We start from the raw sequence: 15,073 nt of genomic DNA on the forward strand, positions 1-15,073 counted from the left end.
TCAATGTGTCTGCACTTCATCGAACAGCTGATTGCCATCGATAACTATCGGATGAAGTGGTGTGCCGCTAAAGAAATAATCATTCGCACGTGTTGTTGAATTGTATACTCTACCGCGAGTGATAACAATGTCAAAGTTTTTGTCGTATTATAATCTGTTTCCCATACCCGATCCTAAGGAGTTCCTTGGCTTGGCCTCGGACTGCGAAAAGGGAAATGTAGTTACAACACTGGCTCGCAATGTTGTTGTTGTGCTTAATGTAAGTTATTCTATTGAAAACATATTTACATGAAAGTTAATTTCAAACTCATCTTCCCAGATTCGCACCCAGAAGCAATTGCTTAGTTGGTCTCTGCCAGAAAAGCTTTCAGCAAAGGTCATCTATGATAGAAATAGTCAAAAATATGTCGGTGTATTTGGAAATCATTCATTGCGCCTATGGAATGTGGAGACCTTAGATGTCACCAAGTGCAAAAAGCTGAAATTCCAGAAGAGCATTGCCCATCTGGTGGAAACAGATCAGGAAGCTCTAGTTTTATATAGCGACGGTGTTTGTCAAACCCTCTCGGCGGCTTTGGAATCACGCGTAGATCAGAAGGCGGACACAGCCGAGCAGTTGGCTCTAACAGCGGCAACAGTGCTTACTAAGCCAACTGTGTTTACACTAGCCGAAGGTCACCAGGTGCTTACATATTTCCAAGAGAAGCGCGAGACTGGAGAGTTACACCTGGTACGAGTTTCTCTAGACACATCGACAAGAAAGGAATATCTCCTGCAAAGAGAATCAATCAGATTGACCGGCTATGCTGTTATTGAAGATGATGTTGCGCCACATTTGCTAACCATTTGTGAGTAGACTTCAGTCAACTGTGATGAAACTCCATCTGATTACATTGCTCTGTTTTTTAGGGTCTGACAAACGTATCTTCATGCTTAATCTTGGCGAGGGTTCCACAGAACGTGCACCGGGACAATTTGTCTCAATGCTATCGCATCTTAATGTGGAGAGCAATCTGTCTGTACATGGAGTCTCGCGTAATTTTGCTGCCATTTATGGCGCCAACTATGGACAGGAGGGTGCCTCCCTGCTTGTCTATAACACGCAATTTAAAGTGGTTAATGCTAAGCAGTATTTCAAAGTATATCTGGAATTCTCCCGACTGTGGTCACGGGATGAGCACATTCTCTTGGCCATGGGACAGAACATAGCAGCTGTGCGTTATCGCATGAATCGTGAATTATTGGTTGATATGTTGGGCTCTCAGTTTGATGACACCCACATGAACCAAATAACAATTGAGCTTGATCACATTAATGAAGAGGAATGCCTAGAGGCAACCATTCGGTTCGACAATAGCAGCAAACCTCACATAGATGAACACAAACTGGACAATGTGGCCATTGAGGCTATTGCGCCAGCGGATAAAATAAATGTTCCGTTCGATCCGCCCGAAGTGTTCCAACAGAATATGAATGAGTTAGTCAAGCAGCATGTACATGGTGAGGTCAGAAGGTGTGAAAACAGTCTTGAGGATGTCGGTCTAACGCTGATGTCAAATTTCCACGATGATGGCTCTTTTACTGTCACAACCCAGGCATTGATTCGTCAACTTGAGAAGTGCGGAGCCGGAGAACAGGAAATTGCCGAAAAACTATTAACGCTTTTTATCAAAACTAACAATTCCAAGCAAATGTTAATGTGCTTGAAACGATATTGCAATATTTCCGAGTCCATGTTGGCGTGGTCTTTGCGCTATGCTCTTGATCAGAATGATCCAAAGAAAAAACTTCTAAATGCTGTTCTAGCCACTAGTTTCGAGCCTAGCGCAATTGAAGAACCTCTGCGACAACGCCTGGAACTTACACATGTTCAGCACTTACTCGAACATTTATATCATTTGGTCATTGATCCTCATTTACAGCTGGAAGAGCGCCCCGATCGGGAGTCATCAGTGGCACAAACAGAAATTCATGCATTACAGTGGCTGGGAGCCTTGCTTACTTCTCACTTTACTCTGCTAACCATATCCAAAGATGAATCCCTGCTGGAATTGCTTACCAACTGGTCACAGCAATTGAAACTTTACGAGGAGAATATTCAAGATATCGAAGTTTTGGTACCATTGTTAACGAACATTGTGGAAAGAAAAGAACTAAAGCCCATTTACTCGACCAACTGGTATGGCATCGAGGAGTTTGTCTTATACTAGATGAATTCTGTATTTGCTAATTAGTTATTAAATAAAATAAATACATAATTACCAAAAAGTAATCCTTAAAAAAACAACATTTTTAATTTATATGCTGGACAAATTATATTACTTCTTTGTGATCAAATTGTTTTGCTGTCTTCAAACAAACATATCTACTATTATTATTTAAACAAATAAGATTTAATAGAGTAAAAAGTCTCTGACAAATATTTAATTGAGTCTGTATCTGAGTAGACCAAAGGGTAAAAAAGGCATGAACATCAAAAAGGATTGTTTTTATGTGAGAGCCCTGAGATTGAGACATTCCTGTCGAAGTAAATGTTAGTTATTTGATATAATTTGTATGGAAGATATGCGATAAAGTTGTGCATTCGGGACAACAAAGTATGAGTATATACCTATATACTATGTATATATAAATGTAGTATATACATACATATGTACAAATACTTATGTGTGTATATGTACATATATGACCAAAACAAATTTTAACCAACTGCCTACAGCATTAGTCTCGAACTCCAAAATGAAGTAAAACTTTTCCAACAATTCGTTAACGATGAATACGCACTGAAAGCTTCAAGCTCCATCCCCTTCATTTGTCATCATTTCATCAGCAACAATGACAAACCAAACCACTCGATCTCCTCCAAACCTCTTTACCACTTTCTCTCTTGTGCCTTTCTCGCCACCAATTTCAACAACTTGAGAGCGATGACCAGAGGTAGAAATAAAAAATACAAAAAAACGATGCTCAAAATAACTACCAGAGGGTACTTGGACTGACATCGATCTGAACGACAATTGCATACTCTTTCAAGTTGGTTAGTTCAAAATTAATGAGCCAATGTCCACTGACAACTTAACAGGCAACAAATTCAAAAATACAAATCGAATCAAACTCCCTGGGTATCTTGAATACGTAAGGCAAGTCACCAGTATATACCCTGTACAAGAATTTTCCACATGAATAAGCAATTTACAATGCAAAGCCAAAAGTCATTCTTCTCATTAAGCTACAAGTAATGTATATATACACTATAGTATTATATACACTCCGAATCAAATAACAGACTGTCTTACAAATCGCACTCTATGTTTAGGATATATTTTTAGCTCCAAAGATAGTAAAGTATTAATTTGTATTAACTTTTCAATCAAAGGAATTCTTAAGGAAGTAAAAATTGAATATATAAATGTATCAATATTTTGAGTTTATCTTAAAGATTTATTCATTGAAAGAATTTGGTTAATGTTATCTGATTCTTTCAGGGAATTTCGAAGTATTCCTTATTATGTAGTTTATATATTCAAAACTGTGTAAAAGGGTTTGTCAAATTAGGAACCAGCTCAAAATTTGGTAAGAGTAGCAATGAAGAAAGGCTCAAATAGAAATTTCTCGAACCTCGTTTTTGTTTTTCTAGAACAGCTACTAAACTAACTATAGATGGAAATTTTAATTTTAACTATTTTTCAAAAATATTCAAGTCAAAAGTATAAATATCAAACTGTAATATTGAAATTCCTGTTATTTTGTGTGAAATTGCGTAGACTAGAATCTACTACTAACTTCTTTTTTCTATTTCATCTACTATTAATTTCTTTTTTGTTTTCTTGAAATATGTATAAAAAATTTTATTAATAAGGTAAACATATTGAATGTAGTTTTGCAAAGATACCTTGCTCCCAGTGGGTAAATGGTATACTAAAGTCGCCAAAATTTATGTAACATAAGAAAGCCTCTTCCACTCCATTAATTATGTACACAATGTATACTTAATGAACATTAAGGGTCAAGTCGATCTATTTATGTCTCTTTGCCCCTCGTTCGTTCGTCTTTTTGAACTTACAGATCTCTCTAGAAGACTATAACTTCTAAAGTTGTCGTCGAAACTCAAAAGATCTCTGAAATTCAGGCGTTTGAGGATGTAGAAAATATATATATATACATATATCCGCTACATACTTAAACGATTTCAAATCCAAATTGTTTGACCAAAGTGAAAATACTGTAAGCTAATTTGAACTACAATATCAACTAAATAAATAGCAATGAATTGAAATAATTGAATATCAAATTATGTATGTATGTACATATCCTTTTAGCCAATGGTAATAGGGTATAAAAACCCCAATGAAATCAAAAAATTTCCAAATAGCTGCACCCCTTTTTTGGTATATGGTTATATATTGTGGTTTCAAGTGGTGGTTGTGATGGTGACGGTGAAGGGGGAGAGGGGAAGGGGGGCAGTTGATTGAACGTGGGCCCCCAGAGTAAGAGGAGCAAGTTAAAAGCATTTCTTGTGTTCCCCCTATTTTTTGTCTTTTTCTTTTAAAGACTGATCGCGTGCTGGTGTATGGCGCGAGGGGATAAAGGGGGCAACATTAAGCAAAAGGAGATGGGTGTGGGGGTGGTCAAGAAAGGTGGGAAAGGTGGGGTACAAGAAAAACCTGCTTGTAACGTCATAAAGTTGAGATAAATTATTTAATTTTCGATTTCCTAAAACCATTAAATAGCAAAGACAGCAGCCTAGCCCAGTCGCTGTGTAATCCAAAGAAGTTGCCAAGTCATACCAATCTGTTAGCCCTCTAATGTGTGTGTGTGTGTGTATATAAGTATATACAGTTCCTTATATACCAAGTGAAGGAGATGAAACTGGCCGTTGGTGAAGGATACACAGAGATAAACACACTCACAAACACACATACATGCATACATATAGAAGACAAGATACAAAAAAAGGGCTGCAATACGCCTACCTGACAGCAGGTAGTCTTTTATTCTCATCCCTCGAGCCCAGATTGAGATTCTGGTGGATGTCGATTGCAGCTGCCTTGTGACTGGCACTTGGCTCATCAACTTCCCGGGACCCTGGCATCCATGGCATCCTTTTGTGAGTTTCTTTTTTGAAATGTTACTCATATTGATTATAATACACTGCCCAAAACATAGAGTACATCTGCTGCATTTAGCCGTTTGCAGCAATGAATCAAAAGTGGTTTCAAAAATGTTTGGTTTTCCTTTAACGTTTAACTTGCTTTAAGCCATAATTTTGAAAAAAGTGTATACGATTGTCGGCTCAAGAGGATTTTGGTGTAGCCCTATATATGTATATATATATATAGGTTTTTTTTTGTGTTAACGACAAACCGGCCGGCATTATTTTTAGAATTTTTCAGCCAGTTGAAAACTTGTTACCAGGCTGCGGCGGCGGTTGCAGAGAGGGAGAGGGGTGGAGGCTGGCTTGACTTGAAGGCAGGCAACAGGCAACAGCATCGAAACGATGCAATGAGATCTTGTTCTTATTCCACGTGAAGATGGAGCCCAAACTTTCCTCTTCTCTCGCCGCATGTGTGCCATGGCTGCTTGCCATTGTTACTTACTGCTTTGACTTTTTAAAGGCCAAAATAAAAAAGAACAAAAATAAAAAACAAGAGACGGAACAGGGAAAAAAAAACGACGAAGCAGCAGCAGCAGCATTTGTATCAATCGTTCGGGTTCGCTGCCACGCAGCATCATCATCATTATCATCATCGTCAGCAGCATCATCATCAGCATCAGCATCATCATCATCATGGCCATCATGGCCATCAGGGGGTACAGTTTCGCAGCGGAATACAAAAGTTATCATTTTGTGTTCTTTTTTTTTTATTTTTGGTGTCTTTCTACTTGCCTCTTAGTTATCGCTCTCGGTCGCTCTGCCGCCACATATACCGAAATTTATTTGTATTTCATTAATTTGATTTTTCTTCTGCTGGGTCTGGCTCTCTGATTTTGGTTTTGGCCGTTTCTTGTTGTTGTAGTTTTTAATTGAGCGTGGCTTTGGCTTCGTTTCTCCCCAATCAGATTATTGACTTTGTTGGTATTCTCTTTGCTTTGCTTTCTTTTGTCCGCTTATTCTTACAGATTATTCAAATTGTGTGTATGTGTATGGGTATGTGTGTGTGTGTGTGTGTGTGTTGTTGGGTAAAGCCTTTGTTTAAGCCAAAACATGTTTTCTTTGTTTAATGACTTTTTATTGGTTCTGTGGCGATTTGGGTAATAGGTAGAAGGGGGTTCCATGGAGCCAGGGGATGGGGCTCGAATGTTGAGCTCGAATAGAGGCAAATATGGTCCAAAACCTTTTGATATGCATATTGAATTAGTTGCGGGGCCCCAAAAGAGTATTGAGTTAGTGATCGAGGGGCTTAACTGGTTTTCAGTTAGCTTGATTCTTATGCTTTTTAAACTGGTCCATTCGGGACCCATGTATGTATGTCTATTTATATACTTATATACATACACTTAGAAGCATATATGTAATACGGAGATGGAGACACTTTATATTGTGAGCCATAACTACAAAAATATGTTATAAACTACTAATAGGCCAACTATTGGCCTATTGTTTAATAAAACTATTCCGAATTGAAAATTTATTAATGTCAGCTTTAATCAAGCTTAGAATTTAAGTTTATGTCTACAATTTGCATAAATTGCGCAAAAGCCTTGCCACAATTGCAATCGTAAGACAATAAGTCTTCGCCCACAAACACACACACACACACACATGCATTGGAATTATTTGCACTGACCACTCATTCTATGTATGAGTCACTTGATTCCATTTCTCCCTTGACGTTTAAGCCAACATCAAACCCACAAGGCAACAAATTTAAGATCAACATATGGATACACTTCTATGTACATATGTATGTATATATAGACAATTGTAAATATGTGCACAATATATACACACATATAGATATACATATGTATGTACATATGTGGAACGTCAAATATTTCTCACCGTGAATCTCGTGAAAGAAATGTAAAGTAGAAACAAGAATTATCGTAAGTACTGTTTTTTTTTCGCTATCTCAATGACGGGAGGGAGTCTGCCAATGTTAAGTAAATATTGCAAATTTTATGGCGTTTGTTGATGTTGTTGCTGTTGTTGTCGTTAGGCTTCCCATACCATTTTGTTTGAGATGAGCAAAAAAAAGTACAAAAAAAAACCAATGAATAAATAATGTCAATAAGTTCGTTGCCTAAGTCTTTCGTTTGAATCGACTTAATCACACATTTTTCCTATGAAAGGTGATCGAAAGCTATGATCAGTCGAGAGTTTATTGTTAAACAACACATCTAAATAGCAAATTGTCAAAATGAGTCATGTGCAAAATTACAAAAAAAAAAATTAAATAAATACAATAAAACGAGGGAAACAAATTGTGTAAATTTTGCTTCTCATTGCGGTTTCTTCTACAATTTAAAATTCCTGAGCCGAAAATCAAGCTGGCAATTTGATCTTTAAATTTAAGCACGTTTACATAAAAAGAGCAACGAGCACACACACACACACACACACACACATACACCCACACATACGTATATGGTAATACATATAAAAACGAAGCCTTGCGTGCCTGGAACTTGTACATAAGAAATCTTTTGTATGAAAAATAAAAAACACAAAAACCTCAATCCCACACAAAGACGACGACGACGACGACGACTTTTGTGAAATTCGAAAGGCGGCAGCAGCAGCAGCAGCAGCGTGGCCAGCTCCCCCCACCCCTTACCCTGTTCTTCCCTCCAGCGGCCACCCCCGCTGCCCGTCCATCTCCTAAAAGTTAGCCATTATGTACTTTAAATTTAAATTCAATTGACTTCGTTTATGATGGCGAACGGGCGGCAGCGACCACGCCAAAACAGCAAGAGAAGAGCCAGAGAGAAGGAAAGAAAGACACAAACAACAACAACAACAACACAACAACAAAAAAAGGAAAAAAAACGTGCCAACAGAACATCTCACGTATTATAGAGGGTGCGATTCGGCGGGGGGACTGAGAATGGGTTATGCTCGGGCTACGCCTCTGCCTTTTGCCATTTGCTTGGCAACTTTAACGGCCATTTCTTTGGCTCTTTAGCTCTTGTTGTTGTGTGTGTGTGTGTGTATTATTATTGTTGTTGCTGTTCAAGATGTTGCCATGCATGCGCAGCGTTAACGTAAGCGTTGAGCCTCGGCCTCTTCGGCCTACCTTGGTAACGTATTTTTTGACGGTGCCTGCTGCTGTTGCCTTTACTTTTGTTGCTGCTGTTGTTGTTGTTGTTGGTGTTGTCTTTCTGCCAGTTTGATCTTTGCCATAAAAGTGATTTTTTTTTTCTTTTGTCTTGCCTTTCCCTCACCATCGCCATCGCCATCATCATCATCGTCGTCGTCGTCGTCGTCGTCGTCGTCGTCGTCGTCGTCGTCGTCGTTGGTTTTTGCCTGACTATTGCGTGGTCATTGCGCTACAGTCGGTTGTGAGCTATACTTAAATTTTGTATACCAAATGTGACTCAACTGAAAAACTGAACAGACATTTTTTAGTAGCTTTTACAGCTCCATCGATGTGGACAGAATTTTCAAATACAGTTTGTTTTTTTAAGGAGGCATTGGTTTTTGTTTTTAACCATTACTGATTTTATCTCGTTGAATTTGAAAAAAATACAATAAAACCTTGGTAAGTACTTGATTTGGTTATAAAATCAAATTGATCTTTTTAAAATCAAAACCAAGATTTTGTTTTTGTTTGAAAATTTCCATATTTAAACAATTGTATCTAAGCTTCTCTTTCTCGTAAATCAATTTCCTTATCTTGTAAAATATATATATTTTTTAGGGTGTCTAAACAATGAGATTTACTGAAACATCTTGCTGAATTTTGACAGTTTTGGTAATATTTTAGATATCTCTCTCTCACTATCTCTCTTCTTCTTTCTCTGTCGATAGGAATTTAACTAGTTAAGAAGAAAGGGAGGAAAAAAATAAAACTTTAGCACATCATTTGCTAGAGCTGTTTTTACAGCTGTTGATTAGCAGACGCCCCTCTGCCCCTTCCCCACCCCAACCGCCGCACCACCAGCACTTGGCTCCCCCGCATCGCACGGCTCCCACTTTTATTATACAGTATGTATATATACATATATATATATAGCGCACTTTCTAGCCCGCCTAAGTTAGACACCCGGCTAGCGGCTTGATCAAGTTTCTCTCTTGAATTTTGAGTTTTTTTTTTGGTTTTTTTTGGCAATAATTTTGCTGCTGCAGACATTGTCTACGTTAACATTCACGTTTTTGTATTTAACTGGTTTTTTTTTTTTTTTGGCTTTTGGTGTGTGTTTTTCTTAGCTTTTTGAAATGTACACCAAACTGGTAGAGCCACAACCCCTGCCCACCACCCACTTCTACCCCCTTGGCATGATGTTGACATTTATAATATTTTTGAACATTTTTCACCCGCATTGTTGAAATTGAAAAATCAATATACTCATACATATATAGAGAGATATATCTATGTATATATGTATGTACATACATACATATGTAGTCATTAGGCAACGAATGTCTTTGAACGGCATTACCTATCTATCCATGTGTGTGTGTGTGTGTGTCTATGTACACCTTATACACCTCACGCATATACTTGCACTCACACACACACTCTTTCTTTTTTTTGTACTTGTCTCTTACCTGTAGCTCTCTCATTTGGCGGGAAATCCGAACAGCGAAGAAACAACAACTACGAAAAAGCAAAGCAAAGTAATACAAAAACTCGAAAATCAGGTAACAACTCGGCAAAAGACTTCGGGCCCGACCGACCCGGTCTCTATGGCTATGACTGTGGGTAAAACGGGGCTAAAGGGTAGGGGGTAGGGTCTGTAGGTATGGGGTACCTAAGCGTAGTCGGTGATCGGCAGCGGGCTACACCAACGCACAAACACCGACAGACAGATAGAGAGAGAGAGAAACAGTGTGTGTGTGTGCGTGTGTGCGAGGGAGAGAGATAGAGAGAGGGAGATACAGGTCTTGTATATATGTATCTACACCAGGTGACGTCGCTGCCATCGTCGACGACGACGACGTCGTCGTTGGACGTCTCAAGAAGCTGATCTGGAGCTCGTTTGTCTCATTTTTACCAAAACTGAATTTAGTTTAGAAGCGTTTGGCGGCGTTGAAGGTGTGCCCAAATGGTAACCACGAAACCAAAAATAAAAAAAAAAAACATATAAAAATAAAAATTAAATAACCAAAAAAAAACCAGAAGATATATACCTATATATGTATATACATACATATATATATAACCAAAGCAAACCATACCAAATTAATTTTTTTTTTTTTATTTAATAGAAGGTAAAAAGTCTATCTCAAAATTTTTTAACGATTTTTTGTGTGTGTTTTTTGATGTTCAAAGTGTTTTTTTGTCAATTCTACAAAATCAAGCGGAATCCTTCTACTCTATAAGTCATATATATATATATACACTTGTGTATATGTATGTATATGTCTATCAGCCCATGGAATTAAAGCCACAGCCACAGGTATGTTAAAATAATAATAATAATAATAAAAACCTATGTGTAATACATCTAATGTACATTGCGGGTTTATGTAATTACACACAGACAAACGTATATATATATATATATATATATATATATGTATGTACATACATCCGGCTCACGCTCACGCTTTCAGCATTTTCAATAACAGATTCAATATCGTCATCGCAAGCTCAAGTTAAGTAAAGTAAAGTCAAGTCAAGTCAAATCATCTCTCATCTTATATTGTATGCATAAACGAGTTTTTGGGCCATACGAAATCGTTGAATTGGTAATCATTAATCGTACGCAAAGCTTAGGCCTAGTCCCAATTTTCAATGTGCTGAAATATGGCCATTAAATGAAGGCCTAAACAAATCCTTTACTCACTCTCAGTCTCTGTCTCTATATTGTCTGTCTTTCGCTCTCGCTCTCGATCTTTCTTTATAGATTCTTATTTAGTTAGCTAGTCTTCGGAAATTCCCAAAAGTTTCGTTAATATCACTTTCGTCTATATCATTTAAATAAATATTCTGCGCGTTGTTCCAAAGTGTTGAGCAAAGAAAGGAGAAGCGAGTAAACTTGGTAAAAACGAATGTCTCTCTGTATGTGTGTGTGTGTGTTGGTATGTGTGTGTGTGTGGATCGCAAGACGCATAATTGTGGGAACGTTACGTTACGCTCTGTGCTAAAATTTACAGTCAAACAAAATAATTTTTGGACAGCCATAAAAGTTAAAAGTCGTTTATGAATTTTTTTGTTTACGATATTTGAAACATTTTTGAAAAATTCTTGTAAACCTTTCATTATTCTAATTTAGGGACAGATTCTGAGACTTTGGTCAAATTTCTTTAACTTCTAGTTCGAATTAATGGAATTTAGATACCAAGTGAAGCCACTTAGGCTTTAGAAAAGTATATTAAATATATTGATATTCACTTATATGAATAGAAATTGAAATTTTTGACAAAGGGACATACAATTGCTTTGAGCTGTACAAATACTTTATCACTTGACTGTATGTAAAGGCCAGTCAGTGAGCCATTCACTTTGCTTGAGATGCGGACCGTGGACCTGGGGAGCTGGACCTGCAACCGGCGCTATAACACCACCAATGCAAACAACCACTCAATCGACGTCGTCGTCGTTGTCGTCGTCATCGTCATCAGCTACGTTTGTCGTTCCAGTTACAGTCACTTGACCAACCGAAACAATGAGAATAAGAAGACGATGACGATGAAGACGAAGACGTCGAAAAGCTTCTTTTTTTCTTCTTTTTTGTTTAAGAAATATTCAAAAAGTTTTCATTCCGTTTTGCCTTGGCATAATTGTTGATCATAGTAGCGTGTATGGGAATAGACTTCAACTGGGAAACTGAAACAGTTCTGGACGAACGCGCGCCCGTCCACCTTTGACCCCTTTTGCCCGCCCTTGTCTCTCAGTGTGTCTCTTACCCTAAACGCCCCCCGTCTTCCCTGTCTTTCTCTCCCTCTCTCTTTCTCTTATGCAATATGCACTAAAAAACAGAAATTTCTAAATGCAGTCTGCAACGCCTGCGCAAAATGTACACACGCACACACACACATACTCGTGTGTGTGTGTGTGTGATGACGTGACGTCTGCGCAAACGTCTGTGAGTATATTCGTGAGACAAGAAATCGAGTGAATGACCATGGGAAAAGGGGAATGCCGATGGTATGGGTTTGGGGGGGTGCGCGTCTAAAAAATGTTCAGCAAGATGGCCACATCAACAACAAATTGGCCAAGAGACTTTTTAGCCCAGCATGCTGTCTAAGATGACACTGAAAAAGCAAAAAACAACCACCAAGTGCCCAATCAATATGATGAACAATCGAAAATGTTGTGACCCTCGCATATACAGGGTGCTATGTTGTCTTTGGTTATCTAGCTGTATGAGTGATACATAACGTCATAAAGCTAGCTTACCGAAGTTAATATTAGCGTCTGTTCATCAGTCATGTGAACGAAAAAGAAAAGTAAAACCTAAAAACAACAACAGCAACAGTAATAACATAATAGTTATACTATACGTATACGTTATTTTTTTATATTTTTTTTTTTGTAATATTTCTTTTTTATGGACAAGTGCTTGTTAACTTTAGTTTCGCTTTCTTTTTCGGTTGTGAAATGCTGCATTAAAATATGGGTAAGTTGGACCAAACAAACATACATACATATACATGTAGGTACATATATATTCTATATACATATTCTATATAGTTGTAGTATATAGGAAATGCATGCAAATTACTTCGCAAGTAAGATATATCAAACTGAAAGTTCAATTTGTGGAAATAACTAACAACGAAAGTCTATGCAAATCAGTCTCTTGCCTCATGCCTAGTATTTTACTTAAACCAGAGGCTTACATTGTTGACAATGGGGGGATTTACTTGTGGAGGCTGATCAAGACACCTGAGAATAGAATAGGATTAATATTAACTAACTTGGCTGGCAAATGGCATTTGCCCTCATCATACAATATATGTATATTTGAGCTCTCTCTCCGATTTGCCTGCATAATACATATACATAGAAGCTCCAATGAAAAGAATTTGCATATATATATGATTCCATACATATCCACAACGAGTAAATGGTTATATTCTAGAATCGTTGATAGTACAAGCCGCCAGTTATAGTAGAATCATGTTAAAACCGCATCCTATGTCGAAAAAAGCCTGGAGAGATCCATGTGAGCAACAGACCCAATCTCGATTGGGCCCAGAAGTCTACAGGTTTCGAGTAGATTCGCATTCGATTACCTTTCAGTCAGCCCTCGTATATAGCAATCTGTGTTTATATAATATACAATCCCAGACAGACAAGCAAAAGCGCCATATTTATTAGATCTCGATCTCGATCTCTCTCTCTCTCTCTCTCGCGTTGGCTGACTCCGTCTGATGATGATGTATAGACGGTGGGAATTTCCGTTACTTACAAAATTACATAGTCTGAGCGGCAACAACAAAAACAACAAAAAATATTCACACTCTCTCACACTGCGGTGTTTTTTTTTTTTTTTTGTTTTTTTGGGGGTTTTTCTTTGGTTTTTTTTGGAAGTAAACAGATTTATTTATTTATTTTCGTATTATTAATTTTCGTTATTAGTTTTTCTTCTTTTTTCTCTCTTATTTTCTTCTTTTTTTTTGTCAGAGACTCATGGCAGAGCATTGTTATATATACTTTTCTTTTTGTCGAATTATCACTAGAAAATCAAACTAAAAACAAAAAAAAATTATATATATATATATGTAGAATATTTTCTTTTACTTTTCGATTTGTTAAGTTTCTTTCAGAATATCGCTACAAGGAGTTGGAGTTTTACATTATCTTATTTGTTTGTTTTTTTTTTTTTGTTCGTTTTTTTTTTAGTTTTGCTAACCAAAATTTGTTTTTGTTTTTTGTTTTTGTTTTTGGGAATAGTTCTATGAAAAATGTATCATACATACATACAAGCTCCGTAATGTTTGATCTATAATTTAGAATTAGTTTTTATACTTTGAGTAGGTGTTGTTTTTTTTTTTTCAAGTTTGAATTTTTCTAAGACATTTTCTTCAATGTTGGTTTTGTGTTCATTTTGTTTTTAATTTCATTTTGTTAAGTATTACTTGTTTAGAGTTTTCTTTTCAATTTCTTTTTGACTGGCCTACACACACACACATACACACATATAGTTACATAAACAATTAAAATATTAATTTTTATTTATTCATATTCGTTTTTGGGTTTGTTTTTGTGTTTTTGTTTAATTCATTGGTAACTTAGATCTTGGAAGAAAAGGTGTGAATTTTTTTTAGTTAAGTTTTTGCTTTTTCATAGATTTCGAATTGTTTCAATTTGATGTTGTAACCGATATTGATACGGACACTCAGATACAGATACAGATATAGATACAGATAGAGGTACATAGACCAGATAAGATAAGATAGGAGAACCCTTTTCGTCTCAGAAGGAATACCGGAAATTATGTACTGTATACTAAGTTTAATAAGTTAAACAACTAATAATAATAACAATATTGATAATAGAGAAAAACAAAGATATTAGCGAAAATAAGTCTTCTTATACACTTTAGAAAATATATAGGTAGGTATATATGTATATTTATTTCTGTTTTTATGTGAATGAGGCAGATCGATCAGTGATCATTTGGGTCTTTAACCCAATTTATATTTTATTAATATAACATTAATACCAATAATAATAATAATAATAATAATAGTAATTATAAGTAATTACTTTTTGCCTCACCAAAAAATATTTAATAACTCTATATGACAGTTTTTCTTTTTAGGTGAAACTGAATACCAGAAATTCGACAATAATATTCAATATGATGCATAATTCCAAAACCTCCATCCAAGGCATAAAAGTTCAACACAAAATGAAAACTGTTCAAAAGTTCATTCAGATAATATCCAAAACAGCTTACTTAATATTATATTCCTCTATCTAACCAAAAACAGAAAATAAACTCAGATTAAGAA

The 15,073-nt window shown here is 36.5% G+C and overlaps 1 protein-coding gene across 1 annotated transcript; it reads left to right on the plus strand.

Annotated features, from left to right (window-relative positions):
* The first annotated feature begins 30 nt into the window (after nt 1-30).
* LOC6643207 (nucleolar protein 11) lies at nt 31-2,422 on the plus strand. Its single transcript, XM_002065762.4, has 3 exons — nt 31-259; nt 320-848; nt 910-2,422. Exons 1-3 carry the CDS (start codon nt 128-130, stop codon nt 2,208-2,210), a joined length of 1,962 nt encoding a protein of 653 aa, XP_002065798.1. The 5' UTR covers nt 31-127; the 3' UTR covers nt 2,211-2,422.
* Nucleotides 2,423-15,073: the final 12,651 nt, after the last annotated feature.

Source organism: Drosophila willistoni, assembly GCF_018902025.1.
Source record: "Drosophila willistoni isolate 14030-0811.24 chromosome XR unlocalized genomic scaffold, UCI_dwil_1.1 Seg41, whole genome shotgun sequence".
NCBI classification, from domain to species: Eukaryota; Metazoa; Arthropoda; class Insecta; order Diptera; family Drosophilidae; genus Drosophila; species Drosophila willistoni.

Bases quoted from the DNA above. Each gene is read 5' to 3' on its own strand.
- LOC6643207 (XM_002065762.4), top strand. From the start codon at position 128: ATGTCAAAGTTTTTGTCGTATTATAATCTGTTTCCCATACCCGATCCT. The intron at 260-319 runs GTAAGTTATTCT...TCATCTTCCCAG, and splicing joins ATGTTGTTGTTGTGCTTAAT to ATTCGCACCCAGAAGCAATT. The intron at 849-909 runs GTGAGTAGACTT...TCTGTTTTTTAG, and splicing joins GCCACATTTGCTAACCATTT to GGTCTGACAAACGTATCTTC.